This window comes from Elephas maximus, chromosome 23 (genome assembly GCF_024166365.1).
Source record: "Elephas maximus indicus isolate mEleMax1 chromosome 23, mEleMax1 primary haplotype, whole genome shotgun sequence".
In the NCBI taxonomy this organism is placed as follows: domain Eukaryota; kingdom Metazoa; phylum Chordata; class Mammalia; order Proboscidea; family Elephantidae; genus Elephas; species Elephas maximus.
In genome coordinates, this window is record NC_064841.1 from 4,099,188 (window position 1) to 4,120,220 (window position 21,033).

The 21,033-nt window shown below is 47.7% G+C and overlaps 1 protein-coding gene across 3 annotated transcripts in view; it reads right to left on the reverse strand.

Annotated features, from left to right (window-relative positions):
* Positions 1-21,033, reverse strand: part of KCNAB1 (potassium voltage-gated channel subfamily A regulatory beta subunit 1) — a 370,129-nt gene that overhangs the window by 8,524 nt on the left and 340,572 nt on the right. For all 3 annotated transcript variants that reach the window (XM_049867540.1, XM_049867541.1, XM_049867542.1), the window contains 4 exons: positions 20,691-20,811; positions 18,424-18,518; positions 9,353-9,473; positions 4,358-4,446 (listed from right to left, as the gene is read on the reverse strand). In XM_049867540.1, the coding sequence (XP_049723497.1) occupies positions 4,358-4,446; positions 9,353-9,473; positions 18,424-18,518; positions 20,691-20,811 (426 nt within the window). The remainder of the gene's footprint in view (positions 1-4,357; positions 4,447-9,352; positions 9,474-18,423; positions 18,519-20,690; positions 20,812-21,033) is intronic.

Below are 21,033 nucleotides of genomic sequence, written 5' to 3' on the forward strand. Positions count from 1 at the left end.
CAGGCCAGGGACAATAAGGGTCTTAACTACGACAGTGGCAGTGGGGGGGGGGAAAGAAGGCGTTTTGGAGGATGCTAGCTGTTTCAAAACTGAGAGACTAGAAGGACGAGGATGGAGATTATTGAGATTGGAAGCCAAATCAGAAGTAATTTGGGGAATATGAAAGAAGCTTGGAGTAGGATGGGTGAGTGTGAGGTACCTGTGGGATATCCGTGTAGAAAGGACTTCCAGGTAGCTGGGAAGGCCGTTGGGGAGATTTGGAGCAGGAGGACTAGAGATGAGGATTAGAGTCATTCTCATGGCCATGCTAATTGACGCCTTGGGAAGCATGAGCTCACCCAGGGTATTTATGGTAAGAAGTGGGCCAAGGGCACACGTTACAGAAGACAAGGAACAAAGGCAGGCTTTCTCACTGCAATAGCTGACCCTGTGTGGAGACTGTGGTGAAATACACCTATAACAGCCAGTTCTGAGGTTCCAGCCTCACCCTTCCCTGCAGTCGTGTTACAGTGACCCTGTCCACTCAAGTGCTATCCTCAGGAGCCTCAGGGCTCCACAGGAGATCTGAGCCGCTCCGTCTGGGAAACCTCTGGTTCTGGGTAACGTTTTCCTATTCAGCGCCGCAGAAGGAGTATGATTTCCCACCAGCTCCGGAGTCTCAGAGGGTCTAAACAGCCAGTGACCCAGTTTCTAGACCCAGTTCTACAAATTGTATTTGTTGGAAGTTTTGTGTCTAAAAAATAGCCATGTTCGCCATGTGATGAACGAAAATTCTTCATTCATTACACCAAAATAAATTTCAGATAGAGATTTAAACAAAAAAAAAAAAAAGAGAGAGAGACAATAAAGTACTTGAATAAAACATGACTAATTCATATATATCTCCACCAATCCTGGACTAGGGAGTCCTCTCTATGTAAGACACAAAGTCCAGGAGCCATAGAAGAAAAATAGTGTAAATAAAAATCTGAGAAAAATATTGCCAACAGAGATGACAATTCCTCATTATATAAAGAGCTCTTAAAAAACAACCAGAAAATTACTATCAACATAGTAGGAAGTTGGGCAAAGGACAGGACAGTCTTACATTTAAAAAAAAAGCAAACGGCCAGCACACACATGATGGTTGCCGTCTAACTGGTATTCCATTTACTGAACAGCACACCTTTCACAATCTGAATCCATTTTATATGCTTATTTATTATCTGTCTGTCTCACTAGAACGTAAGTTCCTCCAGGGCTGGACAATATCTTCCCTTTTTCCTGTGGTGTCCCCAGTGCCTGGTACATAGCAGGCTCCCGGTAAAGGTCTGCTCAATGAATTGACAGGCAGATGTCTTAACCTACTCTTTCTCAGCTAGCCCTTGATCTCTTTGAGGGCACAGTCCTGGTCTTAGCAACCCCACCGCCTAGCATGGCGCCAGACATATAATAAGAAGAGCTCAGTACATATTAGTAGAATTGAAATCATGGGATTGAATTTCAGCTCTGTTGTGCACAAACTGTTCCCCTGATCCTCCATCGTCACTCTGTGTCCCTTGCCTTTCCCCCAGAGCTTAAGTGAGGATAAGGGAAGGTGGGGAGCCATCTGTAGGAGGGAGCACTGCTCAGGAAGGAGGAGGAGCCCTGTCAGCAGGAGGAGGAGCCCAGCCAGGCAGGAGGAGGAGCCCAGCCAGGCAGGAGGAGGAGCTGTGCAGGGCAGGAGGAGGAGCCCAGCCAGGCAGGAGGAGGAGCCCAGCCGGGTAGGAGGAGGAGCCCAGCCAGGCAGGAGGAGGAGCTGTGCAGGGCAGAAGGAGGAGCCCAGCTGGGTAGGAGGAGGAGCCCAGCCGGGTAGGAGGAGGAGCCCAGCCGGGTAGGAGGAGGAGCCCAGCCAGGCAGGAGGAGGAGCTGTGCAGGGCAGAAGGAGGAGCCCAGCTGGGTAGGAGGAGGAGCCCAGCCGGGTAGGAGGAGGAGCCCAGCCGGGTAGGAGGAGGAGCCCAGCCAGGCAGGAGGAGGAGCTGTGCAGGGCAGGAGGAGGAGCCCAGCCGGGTAGGAGGAGGAGCCCAGCCGGGTAGGAGGAGGAGCCCAGCCGGGTAGGAGGAGGAGCCCAGCCAGGCAGGAGGAGGAGCTGTGCAGGGCAGAAGGAGGAGCCCAGCTGGGTAGGAGGAGGAGCCCAGCCGGGTAGGAGGAGGAGCCCAGCCGGGTAGGAGGAGGAGCCCAGCCAGGCAGGAGGAGGAGCTGTGCAGGGCAGGAGGAGGAGCCCAGCTGGGTAGGAGGAGGAGCCCTGTCGGGCAGGAGGAAGAGCCGTGTTGGGCAGGAGGAGGAGCCCCGCCGGGCAGGAGGAGGAGCCGTGTCGGGCAGGAGGAGTAGCCCCGCCGGGCAGGAGGAGGAGCCCCGCCGGGCAGGAGGAGGAGCCGTGTCGGGCAGGAGGAGGAGCCCCGCCGGGCAGGAGGAGGAGCCGTGTCGGGCAGGAGGAGGAGCCCCGCCGGGCAGGAGGAGGAGCCCCGCCGGGCAGGAGGAGGAGCCGGCTGGGCAGGGCTGTCAGAGCAGACAGCACGAGATGACCGCGCTGCTGCCAGCACTAAGCCTGGGTGGAGGTGGGGCGGGGGGCCTGCACCATTTATGTCCAGAATATTCTGGGCTATTTTATAAAAGGATATCTAAACACTTTACATTTCATTAAATTCTCCCCCACCCCACCTTTTTCCTTTTCGGAGAGGTAACGGCTACGTGCTGGTGCTGGGTTCAGGCACAGCTGGGCAGGGAAAACCGTGAGACAGTCCTGCTCCCCAGTGAACTAGAGGAAGAGAGAAATCCTGACTACTTCTGGGGGGTGGCTGTGGTGGGCAGGCACATTCCGTGCCCTTCAGCAGGAATGAGAGTGAGGCAGGCCAGGACTGAGAGGCGACCTTTGGGGAAGGGGGTGATCACGGCAGACGCCAGCTCCCACCCATCTCCTTAGCTAGTACTTCTGTGAACATCTCTGTCCCCCTCCCCTCCTTGGGGCCCCTACAGGCTCCCCTGGCCACTGCTGGACACGTCCAGTGCCCGGGACCTCCTTGCGTGAAGGCAGGGGAGGACTTGGGGATGCGAGCCTCTGACCTTGCGGCTAGGGAGACATGATCTTGGAAGTCCTAAATGGAATTTTGAAGCATTTCTCTTAAAACGTGGCAAATATTCATTTACCAAATATTTCTTGTGTTGACTGTGGGCCACATACTATGTTAAAGCAAAACCAAAGCCGTTGCCCTCCAGTCGATTCTGACTCATAGCGACCCTACAGGACAGAGGAGAACTGCCCCATAAGATGTCCAAGGAGTGGCTGGTGGGCTCCAACTGCCGACCTTTTGGATAGCAGCTGAGCTTTTAACCACTGCGCCACCAGGGCTCCATGCAGTATGCTAAAAACTAGGAAATCAGCAGAGAGGCAAGGGAAAAAGGCAAAGGAGTGTGACCTCAGGAAGCTTACAGTCCAGCAGGAGAGACAGTTATACTAAATTATCACAGTGCAGTCTGTGATGGGGAGGGGACAGGGAGCTATCAGGGCAGAGAGGAGGGGCTTGGCATAGTGTCAACTGCAACTCACGGCGACCCCATGCGTGTCAGAGTAGAATTGTGCACGACAGGGTTTTCACTGGCTGATTTATCGAAAGTAGATCACCAGGCCTTTGGTCTGAAGTGCCTCTGTGTGAACCCCAACCTCCAACCTTTTGTTTAATAGTGGAGTCACTAACTGCTTCCACTACCCAGGAACCCCTCTGCATGTTGTCAGTTGGCAATAAACATTTGTGGGAAGAACAAATAAATGGATTAAAAATAAATAAATAAATAAAAATAAAAAACCTAAACTGGTTGCTGTCGAGTTGATTCCAATTCATAGTGACCCTACAGGACAGAGTAGAACTGCCCCAGACGGTTTCCAAGGACCAGCTGGTGGATTCAAACTGTCGGCCTTCTGTGCTATGGCTATTACACTTCCAGCAGGTTATTAAGCAGGCTTTTAGGGTCAGGCCTTGGAACCCACTTTCCAGGGGTAACATTGCTTGTGTCTTGGAATGCTCCGTCCCACAGAAACAAGCCATCCTGAGGGACGAGCTTTAGTAACGCTGCTTTTTAATAAGCAGAGGCACCCCTGAATTCATGTACTGTAAACTGCTCTGGTAGCTTCTTAGGCCTTTGTTCCTTTCCCTCCCCCAAGAGACAGGTAGCCTGTCCCCAGTATTTGTGGCCTTGTATGAGGCCCGACATGGAGGCAGTGGCATGTTGAAGGACAAAGTTTGGGCAAGGCGGGATTCTGGCTGGGGACTTCCTCAGAAGTGCCTTGCATCACAAGCCGAGAAATTCCCTGGGGTCTGTTGGAAAGGGCAGGAGTGCTTGCCTGAATGGCACCGAGGTTTTCGATGAGTTGCTCAGGAGTGGATGATCCCAGGAGCACAGAACTCACGCCCTCGTTTCTCAGGCACCACGCTGGGAAGAGAGAAAGAGCACGGGTCAGGACTTCAAAGCACCTCTGCCTATGGGTTAGCTGTAAACTCCGGCTACAGCTGCCATTGTCGCAGCCAGAATTCCACTTTCGGGGGAAGACGACAGTGCACTTTAGGGCTAAAAGCCCCTGCAGCACCTCTTGTTGTCTGGGAATTTGGCAGAGTCTACACTTGACCTGCGAGCTCCTGGCTCTTAGGCCGTCTACCAGAGGCCTTGGCCCAACAACTGGGCATCCCTTCCAGGAACACCTAACACTGCTCACCGGCAGATACCTTAACTCCAGGAATGAGGCTAAGGGGTAGGCAGGGGCCAAACGGTGAAGGGTCCTCCAGGCTGTGGTGAGGGCTTTGGATTTTATTCCAAACGAGATAGAGATTGAAGGGTTTAAGAACAGGAGTGGCATGATCTTACTCTGGTGTCACGAGGGTTGGTGTCACCCAGTGTGGTAACTCGTGGAGTCAACCCCTGTCTTAGTCATCTAGTGCTGCTGTAACAGAAATACCACAAGTGGATGGCTTCAACAAAGAGAGATTTATTTCCTCCCAGTAAAGTAGGCTAAAAGTCCAAATTCAGGGTGCCAGCTCCAGGGAGGTCTTTCTCTGTCGGCTCTGGAGGAAGGTCCTTGTCATCAATCTTCTCCTGGACCTGGGCCCACAACTATCTGGCTGTCTCTCTTACTCGTGGGCTGACTTCTCCCTCATCTGTGAGGGAGCCCTTGCAGCCTCTTGGTACCCATCTTGAGTGTAATTCAATAATTTTTAGTAAATTTATTAAATGTGCAACCATCGCCATTTCCACCGTCCCCAAACCCCTCATGCCCAGTTACAGTTAATCTCCATTCCCACCCCCAACCGTAGGCGACTATGAATCTACTTTCTGTCTCTAGACTTGCCTCTTTCTGGCATTTTATCTAAATGCAAGCAGCGTAAGTGGTCTTTTGTGTCTGGCTGCTTTCACTTAGCATGATGTTTTCAAGGCTCATATGTTGTAGCATTTCTTTTTTATTTTTCATTATCAGTATTTCATTTCTCATTTCTGCTGACTAGCATTCCATTGTGCCAACATGGGGGCCACACTCTGAGGACCACTGTTCTGCTTCCTCTCCATCTCTGGCACCACTCCCCCACCAGGCCTCACCATCTTTCTCCTGCACAACGTGTCTTCTTACCTCCTACTTGGATTGTCCCCCTTAAGTCCAGCTTTCATCTCTCCAAATACAAGTCTGATCATGTCACTTCCTTGCCTTAAAGCTCTTTAACGTGTCCCTGACACACCATAATCCTTGTCTTGTAAGATGAAGCCCTTATCTCTTACCTGGCAAACCTTCCCTTCTTGCCCACCTCTCCAGCTTCATGTCCTTACCTTGAACTTTGTACTTCAGAAGCAACCAGCTATTTGTAGGATCCCTCTGTTATGGATTGAATTGTGTCCCCCCAAAATGTGTGTCAACTTGGCTAGGCCATGATTCCCAGTAGTGTGTGGTTGTCCACAATTTTGTCACCTGATGTGATTTTCCTGTGTGTTGTAAATCCTAACCTCTATGATGTTAATGAGGCAGGATTAGAGGCAGTTATGTTAATGAGGCAGGACTCGTATCTATAGGATTAGGTTGTACCCTGAGTCAATCTCTTTTGAGATATAAAAGAGAAGCCAGCAGAGAGGAGAGGGACCTCATACCACCAAGAAAGAAGCACCAGGAGCAAAGTGTGTCCTTTGCTGAGAATCTCCTAGACCAGGAGAAGATTGATCATAAAGACCTTCCCCCAGAACTGACAGAAAGAGAAAGCCTTCCCCTAGAGCTAACACCCTGAACTTGGACTTCTAGCCTCCTAAACTGTGAGAGAATAAACTCCCTTTGTCAAAGCCATCCACTCGTGCTATCTGTTACAGCAGCGCTAGACAACTAAGACACCCCTCAGCCCCTGAACATGGTGCGGTTTTTCTCCTTTGACAAAGGTTTTTCTCCTTTGACAAACAGCTCCAGCTGTTCCCTTTGCCTCCGTAATATCTACTCATTGTTAGAGATTCGCTAGGGGTATTGCCTTCCCCTAAAATCCTCCTAGCATCCTCCTAGTGCCTGGCACATCTGGTTGTTTTAGCTGCCATCGAGTTGGCCCCTGACTCATAGCGACCCCACGTACAATGAGAGCAGACCGTTGTGATTCACAGGGTTTTCACTGGCTGGCTTTTTGAAGTAGCTCTTCAGGCCTCTTTTCCCAGTTCGTCTTAATCCGGAAGCTCCACTGAAACCTGTTCAGCATCATAGCAACATGCAAGCCCCCACTGACAGAGGGGTGGTGGTCGTACAGGCAGTGCATTGACAGGGAATCGAACCCAGGTCAGCATGAAAGGTGAACCACCGCTTCCCCTCACATACCAAAACTAAACCCCATTGCCATCGAGTAGATTCCGACTCATAGCGACCCGATAGGATAGAGTAGAACTGCCCCACAGAGTTTCCAAGGAGCAACTGGTGGATTTGAACTGCCAACCTTTTAGTTAGCAGGTGAGCTTAGTCGCTGTGCCACTAGGCCTCCATTCCCCCCACATTAAAAAAAAAAAATTGTTGCCGTGGGGTCAATTCTGACTCATAATGACCCTACAGGAGAGAGTATAACTGCCCCATAGGGTTTCCAAGGATTCGAACAGCTGATCTTTTGATTACCAGTCGAGCTCTTAACCACTGCACCACCAGGGCTCCTTATTAAATGTCTGTTGAATAAACACAGGATTGAATGGTTGATGGATGCCCCTGAGCCCCTCCTGTACCCCACTGGATACTGTTAAGCTGTTAGCATGCCTGCACTTTTTATGGCGATCATCAAATTTTTCCACTTGGGCAAAATAATACACCATAAAGGCCACAGGGCTAGCGACCGCAGCTGTTTCTCTTTTTGGCTGCAGTATTTACTGCTTTGCACTTGAAACTCCTTTTGACTCTAGTGGGATTTCTGAGCATAAAGCAGGGCTCTGGGCAAATTATCGCCCATAAACCACCTAATGCTGGCAACACAACAGCCGATCCCCCCAGCAGGGCTGCGGGGCACTGGAGAGCCCGCTTGGCAGAGCTGGCCAACTCTGTGGGTAACAGCTGCAGGTGATTCTGGGCCATTAGCATCTCTAGCTAAGCGCTGAGGACGCAGGGTGCCCCCAGCAGGCACATCCAGAGTGCCTCTTGAGGAGCAAGGTGCAAATGCCAGGCCGTGCAGGTGTGTGAGGTGTGGAGCCACACAGTGGGTTTAAGTAGTTTGCTTCCTGCCAGCCCCCTGCCCTGCCCTCCTTCTAGCAGATCAACAGTAGTGTACCTGGAAATAATTGCCCTTCTGGTTCTGAGAAGTCTGTGGTTAAAAACAAAGTGGCTTATTTATAAAGAAAGGGGAAAAAATGGCAGAAAGAAAAGACATCTGGGAGCACAGAAGGAGGAACAAGAGAAAGAAACCAGGTTGTAATTTCAACTCTGACTCTGTAAAGAGGAGGGTCTTCCATGTGTATCCAGCACCCAGTGAACGTCCAAATCTTGTGAAGATTTATTTCCTCCCTAGAAAGAGAATGTTTATTCACTCCATTCAGAGCTAAATCCAGGACTCGATTTCACGTTGCCATCTACAAGCAGTGTTTGTGGCTGCGAGGGACATGCGTCTGTATCTGCATTTTACTCTGAGCACGTGTGTTGGCTACGAGTGGACAGTTTCAGCTCTGCATGTCTCATTCTTTGTAAAAAACGTCATCACCATCATTACCACTTACTCAGCCTTATATAACGTGAACCCGGAGTTTACTGAGCGTAACACATATCATTTCCTTTACCTGACAAGGAAACCCTGGTGGCTCAGTGGTTAACAGCTATGGCTGCTAACCAAAAGGTTGGCAGTTCGAATCCACGAGGCGCTTCTTGGAAACCCTATGGGGCAGTTGTACTCTGTCCTACAGGGTCCCTGTGAGTTGGAATCCACTTGACGGCAACGGGTGTGGTTTTTCCTTAACAAGGCTGTAAGGTGCGCATTATTCTACTCTTTTTACAAATGGTAAATTGTGGTTTCCATGACATTCCTACGGGACGGTGCTGGTGCACGAGGTTTCTAATTGCTACCAGTGACCATGACCTTTCAGTGACTCCCCAGTGTCAGAAGAGAATTCTCCTGGTCCCTCAAGAAGTTTCAGGGTGAAACTTCCTCGGTAGGATCAGCTTTCTGTGTGGCAGGAGCCTTGGGGCTCAGTCATAGTCCTGTGTCTCAGCCTCTCGCCAACCCTGGCTCAGCTTCCAAGGGGTGGAAATGTGAGCCAGAAGAAAGGGATGGCCCTGGGCAGTTCAGGGGCACTCAGCCCTGGCACTGTGAGCATGCGTGGCTTTACCAGCATGCTTTTGGTGCTGTAAAGGAGAGGGGACGGAAGTGAGACAAATACCTGATTGCTTAGAAAATCTGGGGGAACCCCGAAAACTCGCCTTATGTAATGTGAACCAGGAGTATATGCTTCAGAGATCAATCTGCCCTACAATGGACATTTTATTATGAAAGGGGCATGGATCAACGATGTTGTTAGCTGTTGCTACGTTGGCCACCAACTCATGGCGACCCCATGCACAATGGGATCGGATCTTTGTGACCCGTAATTTCATTGGCTGATTTTTCTAAAGAAGATCACCAGGCCTTTTTTTCCTAGTTTGTCTTCATCCAAAGCTCCGCTGATACCTGTTCAGCCTCATGGCAACACGTGCACCTGCATGGACAGACATTCCAGCATTGGCTGGAATCAAACCCAGGTCTCCCGAATGGAAGGCGAGAATTCTACCACTGAACTACCACTGTCCCCAGATCAACAGCAGAAAGCTATTTATCTTGTGCTCTCAGCAGAGGCATTTTTTCTCCCTCCTCAGCAATTTTCTTACCCACGGCGAGCTGAGGTAGCGTGCATTCCAGGCGCTCAGCAATCGGGGAAAGGTCTTTTAGCTTGTTTTGCTGCTTTCTCCCTTCTTCACTTACAATTTTTTCCTTCAACCATTGGTAGCACTAGGGATAAGAATAACGTTTAATGTTGATGTCTTGGAAGGGTTTGATGTCAAAGGTTGTTAAATTCAATAACAAATAAGAACCTCATGGTGAATTCCTGAATCTCCTCTCTGACCCGTATGTTTCCCAACCACCAGGACACCTATGTCTTCATGCAAAGAAATGTCCCCCACGGTCTTGCTCCTTGTTTCACTGGCTCAAAACGGATTGATCTGGACTAATATTCGCCGCATCAATCATTCAACAAGCACAAAAGTTGTTGAAATCCTGACTCTAGTCAATTATAGCCTTGTCTGCTAAGTGGAGGAAATGTTTGTTATTGGGATAGCCCAAAAAGTATTGACATTTCACCAATGTGTATCATGCTTCCCTCTGTCAAGAAAGCAGGACACCAAGCTTTCTGCTCAAAGGAAGCCATTATCTTGCATTCTGGTTGTAACTACGTCTCTCCCTCTTGCCTTCAGTTCACTCCTAATCTATTCTTAAAAGAGGGCTTTATTGTCAGCTTCCTCAGCTCCTTCCTAGAAGGCGACTGGGTATAACAGACAGGCACCACGTACGTTTTTCAAATTTTAAAGTGGATAAAGAATTTCCCAAACATGTGTCACCTATAGTATAACCATTGAAACTCAAGAAAGCAAGGAAATTCAGGACAGTAAACTCTTCTTTAAAACCTAAGAGAAAGGACTGACCCTGATCTGTAGAGTATAAAGTGAGCCTAATTTCCTAAACAGAAACAGAAAAATCTCTTAGAACTTCTCAATGCCCTACTTTCCAGAAGGTTCCATGATGACTATGAAACCCAGGGAATAAGAGAGTTGCGTACAAAGCTAGCGCTAAGCAGCAACACCCAAAGGAAAAGAGTATTTGTAAGAATCTGTTAGTCTGTTTCAATGAAAATAATAAAAACCATACCGCTGTGAGGCTCTGTAGACTTTCCCTGCTGAGTGGTTTGTGACGCAATTGCCACCTCGGCCCTTTACCTTCCCAAGGGAAACAGAAAGTCCTGCCCTGGCTGCCATGTCACAGGCCCTCCACCCATGCCATTTCAATAGGCTGCTGGCTTTTGTTTATGTAAGTATTTTTTCCATCATGCTAAGACAGTCTTTCCAAAGGAAGGGCAACCACATTATTTTAAGTTCTGGAAGGATTTTGCAGCTGCAAAAGAGAGGAAGAGCGAAGCGCCCTCGTCCTGCTTGCCTCCCAGATCTCAAAGGCTTATGGCCTGGCTCCTCTCGAGTCTGCAGTGGAGAGATGGCCAAGGGTTTTCCCAACCTTGGCTACGGGAAGCCTCGGCTTCTTCCAGGGAGAAGGGTAGCCTGGAGCATCTCTCCAGCGTGACAACTGATGCCCGTGGTGATGACGTGGACAGTCACGAACAATGAACACTGTGATCCAGGCTGAAGCAGCCCGCCCACACTGGGCCTCTGGCTGGGTCAGAGAGCCCCCAAACTTCCTTTGGCTGCCCTCAATGGGAAAAGCACCACCAACCCTCACTAGAGTTTCATAACTTCTTTCAGGAAACCAACATCTCTGAATGCTATTCAAAAGGGAAAAAAAGAAAACTAATAGCCAAACTTTTTTGAACAATTTTTTAAATTATTATAACTAGGAGAGATTCTGGGGTTCAATATACGTTGTGAGCTGCTATAGGGTTGGCCCCCAGCTCATGGCAACCCCATGCACAACTGAATGAAGCTCTGCCCAGTCCTTTGCTGTCCCCATTGTGATAGTCAACATTATGTGCCAACGTGGCTGGGCTCTAATTCTCCGTGGTTTGGCCGACACTATCTGATGTGAGCGTCAGTCAATTAGTTGGAAGTGGAGTTTCTCTGAGAGTGTGGTCCACATCCAGTAAATAAGTGGACATTCTGGCAAAGCTTGCTCTCTCTCTCGACCCTGCGGTCTTCTCGTCTGACCTCCGGTTCTTCGGACATAAGCAAGCAGAGGCCTCCAGTCTCTTGCCTGGCCTGCAGGTTTTGGGTTCGTCAGCCATGTGAGCTAGCAGAGGGCTTCAGCCTGATGTCTGACCCACAGATTTGAGATTCAGTCAGTCCCCACAATTTCGTGAGCCATTTCCTTGAAGTAAATTATTCTCTCTATATATCTATACACACGTCACCGGTTTTGCTTCTCTAGAGAGTGCAGACTAAGCCCATGATCGGTTGCCAGTCAGACTGTTATGATCCATGGGGCTTGCATTGGCTGATTCTCAGAAGTAGATTGCCAGGCCTTTCCTCCTAGTCTGTGTTAATATGAAAGCTCCACTGAAACCTGTTTAGCGTCATAGCAACACGCAAGCCTCCACTGACGCCTGGGTGGTGGCTGCACACGAGGTGCACTGCAGGAATGGGTGGTGAGAATCCAACCCCTGAGCCATCACTACCCCCCATATAACGAGAATAGAGAAGGTTTACTCTTCATCTCCCCTTAGGTAACTCTAACTAGTCCCCGAGCTACTCCTTGAGGTCTTGACTGTGTCTCACTTAACTCCTGGATCTTCAGTGCCCAGTGAGTCCAGCACAGAGTCCACCTAGACTTGCCCCAAAGCCCCCAGTTGGCTGTTGAGTCTGAATTGGAACTCAGGCAGTGACTATACGGCCACAAACAGAACCACCTACATTTCACCTCTGGACCTCATCTGGAATAATCTGGCATCCCAGATCACTGGCTATTTCTATTTAAACAGCAAAGTCATTGACTCAAAACCACTGTAAAGTCACCACTCCTCAGGTTGAAATTTCTAGGTAAAACGTTGGGGCTAAAAGCATTCCCTCCTGAAATTAGACCACTGTGTGCTACATCCTTAGTTTCTAAATGTGAGTATTTGGAGTGCTTGAACCCTGCCCCCCAACTTTGATTCACCTAGGTTGGTGGGTTTCCTATTTTCCTTTGAGTATATATTCTTATGATTTTTTAAATAAAACATTTTGCTAATGACAGGGGAGAGCTGCCAATACATTTTATTGTGCCACTCATTTCTACTTAAACGCTGCAAGTCTGCGGTCTTGGCCAGATGTTGTTGACCTTCTATGAAGACTCATCACAACCATTCAACAGGTGTTAGCTGAGCACCTACCACCAGCCAGCCTCTGTGATGAGTCAGATGAGATGATTTCGGTTTCTGCTGTAGAGTTGTTTACAAACCGTAAACAAAGAGTAACTTGAAAAGTGTTTTGTAGTTGGGATGCCCCCCTCAAAGATTTCCTCAGAAGCCATATTTTTACTCTCTTTCTGGAAAAGATCCCACCAAAACAAGGGTGGGTGACCTGAGCTGACCACAGTATCTCGTCGTTTAGCCATTGTCATTCAGATGGGTTGGTATGTGACCCAAGCTTGTCTTCTCTGGGGTGAAGCTGCTAAAAAAAAGATATCTTTTCTCTCAGGTTACATGCGTTTAAGGATGTAAACCAGAAGCCACAGCCTTCTTGCTCCTGGCCTCATGGAAAGCCTCAATAGCAGTAGAAGAAAATGACCTTCAATTGCAGAGAGAAACAGAGAAAGAAACAGAATCCTGGCAAAGTCCAAGTCCATGGACGGAGTCACTCTGAGGCCAGTCCACCTCTGTCTTCCCCAGGATTGTCTTTGTGAGCCAACGGAGTTCCCCTTCTTTGATTAAACCAGTTAGAATTCAATTTCTGTCACTTGCAACCAGAAAGTTCTAAGGCTCTGTAAGAAGTATTTACAGGATAAGAGAGGAAGGTGCAAGTATCTCAGTTTTATAAAGTTAGGATAGGCTTCATGGAGGTGTAGACAAACAAGCTCGCTTGGTCTTTAAGGATGAGAACAAGAAGAAGGGCATTTCTGGGAGGCAAGAGAGAGTACAGTGCATTTAGTATCCAGTGGGGAGAGACATGAGTGGAAAAGTGGCCCCAACTCAGATCCCAAGGGGATTTCCTTGAATTCCTTGCTGGGAAGTTTGAACTTTATCCTATAAGCAATGATTGGGAACTGGTTAAATGAGTCAAAGCAGGGTTGTAACATGGTCAGATTGACCTTTTGGAAAGGTCATTCATCATAGTATTGGGTTATAGAGAAAAGAGGAAGAAATCAGAGTCCAGATGGGAGGCTACTGCAGGAAAGCAGGTGAGAAACAGTGAAGATCCGAGCCAGGGCAGAGCAGGGGAGGGACTGTGGACAGGGTCAGGATGGGGACAGAGCATTGATGTCTCCTGGGACAGGAGTGAGGGAGGAGGGGAGGCAGTCTGAGATAACGCCATGCCTTCAGAAGGGATGACCGGATGGTGGGAGAGGCACTGTTAACCAAGGAGGGAGGGTGGGTTCTGGGGCGTGAGGGTGGATTCCATTAGACATGACTGATGCCCATGGGACAGCCAGTCGGAGGTGACTAATAGACACCAGGAGGTAGTGGTGTGCAGCTTAGCAGTAAGTTAGAGCTGATGACATGGATTTAGGATTCAGTGTTAGAGTGGTGGGACCAGGTGAGGCCTCCCAGGAAACTCCCTGGGTATAAACCCAAACAATCTGCTGCTGTCGAGTCGATTCTGACTCATGGCAACCTCATGTGCTGCCGAGTAGAACTGTCCCATAGGGTTTCCTAGGCTATCATCTTTACAAGAGAAGATCACTAGGTCTTTTCTTTCTTAGGGCCGCTGGGTGGGTTCAAACCACCAACCTTTCGGTTAGCAGCTGAGCACTTAACCACTGTACCACCAGGGCCCCTCTTTAGGTTGGTAGTCAAGTGCAAACCGTTTATACCACTCCTGGGTATAATACTTTCTAATGAAGCCCTAGGTAGGTACTCCCAGTGCTGAGTTAGCTTACCCTTCAATTACACTTCAATACCCAGAACAGGGTTGTTATGAGTCGGAATTGACTAGACAGCAATGGGCTTGGATTTTTTTGGTTTTACTCAGAACAGATACAAAATATTACATTATTATTTTATTGGTGTAACTCACAACAGCCAACATGAAACATAACTATTTACATATTCTATTTTGCGGGAAGGTGAAGGTTGCCAACTTTATTTACTTAGTTATCTATCTTAAATTTTTTTATTTTTTATTTTTTAGCACTGCCATTCATTCCTAAGGCTGCCCTGGTATTTGCTTCACTTTTTTTTGCTTTAGCTACTCTAGTCAAGGGGCTTTCCTCAGTGCACATATGTCACTCCAGAAAACACTCAGAATGACAATTTAGGAAGCCTTGCGAGACCACGAAGCGTTAGAGAAGCGTGCTTTACGGGTGCCTGCCTTTCACCTGTTGACTGTCACCTGTTGCCTGTCACCTGTTGACCGCTCTTAGTGTTTACTATTAAGGATGTTTCAACAGGTCTCAAGTTAACTTGATAAAAACCAACAACAGAAATATTTCTCCAGCTGCTTTGTTGCTCACCCAGCTTCAAACATACTGTACTGCTTATCTTTTCTTTTTTTTCTCTTTTTGTTAGTGTGTTCCTGCAAGTTTTTTCAGCTGTTTGCAAGCTCTTCCCTAGGGGTGCTGGAGGTCAGCCAATCTCACACACAAAATACAGTGTAGCTACTTCTTCCTTCTTTAAAAAGCTCAGTTTGAAGGGAAACTAAGATGTCTTTTGGGGAAATGATGAAATGGAGAGCCAGGAGGCCTGTGTTCTAACAGCAACTTTATTTATCATGAGTGTATGGTCTTGGATTGACACCTGACCCCTTTGTGTTTCAGTTTCTACATCTGGAAAAGATTACCCTTGTAAAGGGGTGGAGCCCTCGTGGTACAGTGGTTAAGAGCTCAGCTACTAACCAAAAGGTTGGCAGTTCGAATCCGCTCACCACTCCTATGGGGCAGTTCTACTCTGTCCTATAGGGTCCCTGTGAGTCGGAATTGACTCAGCGCAACGGGTTTTGGGTTTTTGTATAGGGATATTCTGAGACTAAATATAGGGAAGTACTTTGAATTTTCAGAAAGTCTCTGAAAGAATGTAAGACAACATTTTAAACTATAACTGACTAAAAGCCATCTGTATCCTCTCCCCTTTGCAAGGATACAGGGAAAGGAATGAAAACACTTATCCCGGTGCTCGGCACGTGGTGCTCAGGAAAATCCCAGCGAGATCGGAAAGCTCTCCTTCCTCCACTCCGCCCTTCTCCCCTCCCTCCTGGCCTTCCTTCTTTCATGCCTTCTTCCCTACGACAGGTCTCTTCTTTCTTTGTCTGGACTTGGTTCAGAACAATCTTCAATTATCAAGAACGAGATCTCATTTAATAGTCTGTGATAATTATTTTTTTGAGATAATGCAAAACTGGACCATGTCCGCATGTTTTAGGAGACATTGATACTGTATTATTTTAGAGAACAAGCTAATACCTCAGGTGTGACTGGCAGGAAGGGAAGTGAAAGGCCTAGAGTCTCTAGAGGGTTCTGATTAGGGAAGCACACATGGTCACAGCCACACTGATTAAAGGTTGGTGGTTCAGGCTGACAGAGCCCCGGTGGCTCACTGGTTAAGCGCTCGGTTGCTAAATGAAAGGTTGGTGGTTTGAACCCATTAGCCGCTCTGTGGGAGAAAAATGTGCCAGTCTGCTTCTGTAAAGATTGTTGATGTTGTTCTTAGGTACCATCGAGTCGGTTCCAATTTATAGCGACGCTATGTACAGCAGAACCTAACGCTGCCTGGCCCTGAGCCATCCTCACAATCATTATGCTTGAGCCCACTGCTGCGGCCACTGTGTCAATCCACCGCGTTGAGGGCCTTCCTCTTTTCCACTGACCCTCTGCTTTACCAAGCATGATGTCCTTCTCCAGGGACTGATCCCTCCTGATAACATGTCCAAAGTATGTGAGACAAAGTCTCACCATCCTCACTTCTAAGGCGCATTCTGGCTGTACTTCTTCCAAGACGGATTTGTTCGTTCCTCTGGCAGTCTGTGGTGTGTTCAATATTCTTCACCAACGCCATAATTCAGAGGCATTAATTCTTCCGTCCTCCTTAATCATTGCCCAGCTTTTGCATGTGTAAAAAACAAACATACCACACCCATTGCCATAGAGTCAATTCCGACTCATAGCAACCCTATAGGACAGAGTAGAACTCCCCCATAGAATTTCCAGGGAGTGTCTGGTAGATTCAAACTGCTGACCTTTTGGTTAGCAACTGTAGCTCTTAACCAGTATGCCACCAGGGTACATAGAAGGCAATTAAAAACACCATGGTTTGGGTCAGGCGCACCTTAGTCTTCAAGGAGACATCTCCAGAAGACTTCATGGTGCTCACGTAGAGCCTGTACATAGATTACGAGGCAGTCATTCAAACAGAGCAAGGGGATACTGTGTGGTTTAAGTCAGGAAAGGGGTACGTCAGGGTTGTATCATTTTACTACCCTTATTCAATCTGTACGTTGAGCAAATAATCCAAGATCCTGGACTATATGAAGAAGAATACGGCATCAGGATTGGAGGAAGACTTATTAACAACCTGCAATATGCAGATGACACAACCTTCTTGCTGAAAGTGAAGAGGACTTGAAACACTTACTGATGAAGATCAAAGACCACAGCCTTCAGTAGGGATTACACCTCAACATACAGAAAACAAAAATCCTCACAACTGGACCAACCAGCAATATCATGATAAACGGAGAAAAGATTGAAGTTGTCAAGGATTTCATTTTACTTGGATCTACACTCACCCATGGAAACAGCAGTCAAGAAATCAAAGGAGGTATTGCACTGGGCAAATCGGCTGCAAAAGACCTCTTTAAAGCGTTAAAAAAGCAAAGACGCCTCCGTAAGGATTACAGCCTTGCAAACCCTATGGGGGCAGCTCTACTGTGCCCTATGGGGTCATTATGAGTTGAAATCGACTCCAGGGCAACAAGTTTGGTTTTGGTAGATTGGTTCAGGCTTGACTTGAGCTGTTCTACTAATTTAGCGCTGAGGAAAGCAAGAAGCTGTTTCAGACCTACGCTCCTGCTGGTGGGGATTTGGGCTTGACAGAATTTTTAAAATGCCTTTATTTATTCTCTCTCCCTTGACATTACAGAGTAATTTGTCATTCTAACGTCATTACATATTCTCTCATGTTTTTAAAAACAGACACGTCGTTATTAACAAGGAGAGATGGTTGGAGTACTTTCCAATAAATTAATCATCAAAATGTCCAGAAAGGAAGTAATCTTAGGTCAATGATCTTGGATATCTTTACGCTTCAGAGCAGAATTTAAGCTACAAGACTCAGTGACAGAGCTGTTCCCATGGATCTGCCTCCTGCGGCCCTTTCTGACCCCGCCCGCTTCTCCTTCCACAATCAAAATGCAACCAGCCTCACAGCCTACCCAGCCACGTCAGGTTTCCCTGTATGGAGTAAGCCTGTATGGTTTAAAGTTTGTCAAGAAAAGTAAAAATAGATGCTGTTATGTAGAAACCAACGCCGCCACTTGCTATCAAGTCGGTTCTGGCTCATGGTGACCCCAAGTGTGTCGGGGTAGAACTGGGCTCCAGAGGGTTTTCAGCAGCTGGTTTTTCAGAAGCAGATCACTAGGACCTTCTTCTGACGTACCTCTTGGTTGACTTTAACCACCAACCTTCTGGTGAGCAGCTGAGAGCATTTACTGTTTGTACCACCCAGGGGCTTCTCTTTATAGAAAAGGGATTTTAAATTTCACCCATTTAAAAAGAAGAATGAAATGCCTTCTCTAGTGTAAGGGCAAACAACAGATAGGAATTCCGGCCCCACCTGTCCAGCCATGTCATCGAGCACAATTCCCCCGGTCCTCAGAGGAGGAGAATCTTTCTGTGCCAGCAGATTACAGAGGGCTGACGTACGCCTGGCCAGGAGCAGAGACCAGGGGTCTAAGGGGCTGCCAGAGGAAGTGGCCTGGCCAAGTCCATACTCTTTCTGGGCCGGGAGCCAAAGGCTGTTTTGGAGCTCTTTTAATACACCTTTTTCCTTCCCCTTCCCCCAGCCTTCCCTCCCATCCCCAGACTCCATGAAAAGCCCCTTTTCTGGAGGTACCTTCAGGGAAGCCCTGGAACTTTCAGGCACCCCGTTTCCGTATTTCCCTGAGATGATTCCACAGGCAAGCGGAGACCATGTCATCGCTCCAACCCCTACAGAAAAAGGAAAGAAAAACCGTAAATAAATTGCTTGTGGGATCAAGAGTGTCGGGTGTCTAAACAGGACTTGGAAAAGCCAGTCGCTATCTGGCAGTGGTTGTACAACACACTCACTGCGACAGGTGTTGCTGAATTGTACAGGTAAAAACGTCACAGTGGCAAATGCTGTGGTATATATATTTTTACCACAATAAATAATTGAAAACAAAAACAAAACCAGCTGCTGTTGAGTTGACTTGGACTCACGGCATCCCCGTGTGTCACGGTAGAACTGGGCTCCACAGTGTTTCCAACAATAGATCACCAGGCCTTGCTTTCCAGGTACCTCTAAGTGGACCCGAACCTCCAGCTTTTCTGTTAGCAGCGCGGCGCTCAACTGTCTGTACCATGCAAGGCCTCCAGGACTTGGTTAGTGTGGTGAAAAGGGTGGCCAGATGAATGAGTTCATGCCAGCATACAGCTTTCCGTGAACATTTAGGGGTTTACAAATTGTATTTCACTCTTTATAAACCAATTCAACATGCGCTGTCAGTCTTTAGGACTGGTTCATATAAGTAACCTGAAAACGCAGCTTATCCGTGATTTTCTCATGTCCAAAATTTGTTTTTTTTTACTCTCAGAGACAAGCCCTTCTCCACTTGCACAGAAACGCAGTGCTTTGCTGTCTGCGCGTGTCCAACATAGTACCTGGGACACAGGAGGAGCACCAGGCCCATAGTGCCTGGGACACAGGAGGAGCATCAGGCCAAGTGGGCGGTAGACACGCAGTGCTGTGGAGCAGTAACAGCCATCGTTCGTGCTGCTGTGGCTGAATTCTAACCTTTTCTTCCTGACTACTGTTTTCTTCTGTTTCTTTGGAAGAAAATTACCTCTGGAAACTTTTGATAAACAAGCCTGAAAATGGGCCTCATTTGTGTTTTTCTGGTGTCTAAAATTCTTGTATGTTTGTGTTTTTTCCCTCTCCCAGAAATCACATGGTGCTTGGCTTGTCAGTTGTTCCTGGATTCTCCATGTCTAACTCAGTGCCAGGCACTGAATAGGAGATAGTGATATACGTACACACACACAAAACACCAAGGAGCCCTGGTGGCACAGTGATGAAATCACTTGGCTGTTAACTGAAATGTTGGTGGTTCAAACCCACCAGCCCTTCCACAGGAGAAAGATGTGGCAGTCTGTGTCCATAAATATTTACAGCCTTAGAAAACCTATGGGGTCACTATGAGTCTGACTTGACTCAACAGCAGTGGGTTTGGTTTGCATAAAAGCTACTGTAGAGTTAGCCCCTGACTCACAGCGACCCCACAAGCAACGGATCCTACTGCTGTGATCCGTAGGGTTTCCATCGGCTGATTTTCAGAAATAGATTCCCAGGCCTTTCTTCCTAGTCTGTCTTAGTTTGGAAGCTCCACTGAAACCTGTTCAGCATGACAGCAACACACAAGCCTCCAGCGACAGACAGGTGCATTGGCCGGGAATCAGACCTGGGTCTCCCACGTGGAAAGAGAGCATTCTACCACTGAGCCACCACTGCCCCCTAGAAGACGTAGATGTATAAAACCAAAAAAACCCAGAGCTGTTGAGTCGATTCTGACTCATCGTGACCCTACAGGGCACAGAAGAACTGCCCCATAGGGTTTCCAAGGAGCGGCTGGTGGATTTGACCCGCCGACATTTTGGTTAGCAGCTGAGCTCTTAACCACTGTGCCACATATACATATATAAGACACATGTTTGAGTATGTACACGTATACATAGATGAGACATGTGTATGTGTATGTATACATATAAGACATATGCATATGTACACACACATATGTGTATTTATGGATAGGCAGTCATAGTTCACTCAGAGATGCCTACTTCGGCTAGAGCTAGCACCCTGTGAAAAATGAGTTTATTCACGGTTCTTTTCTTCATTCTGTGTGCGTTTATTGAACACCGACTGAGTACAGCTTATTTGCCAGTCACAGTTTATGACTCTGCTCGGCTCCACCAGCGGCGCCCCCATAGGCTTAACGCGGCACGTGTGATCCTTCTGAGGTCTCCAGAACGCACAGTTCTTACTTACATTCATTAGGCAAGCATCTCAGCAGCGTTAGTTTTTTTCGATCACTGATCCTGCCATTGTTAAACATAATCAGTACATTTGTTTTTCTCAATTACCAATTTTATGGTAGAGCTCTGGCAGTTGAACCTCCACCTTCTCTCGCTGGAAAAGATGGTACTCGGCTTGCTCACAGACGGGTGGGATCATATTGAACTGTCTTGCTACAGAATAGGCTTCCTAGGGAGGAATGACATTGAAAGTGAATTTATGCTGATGAGAAACAAGACTTCACAGTGGCTTGTACTTTAGTGAAATCAGTACACCCCCAGAAGCATAGAAGATGCCAGATAACAAGCAAAGTAAGAGCACAATTTCACCAAGAGTGATACCAAATGTGGGGAACTTACGCTATTCCTTGGAAGTCCAGAGGAAATTACTCAAAGTATGAATTATGGACTC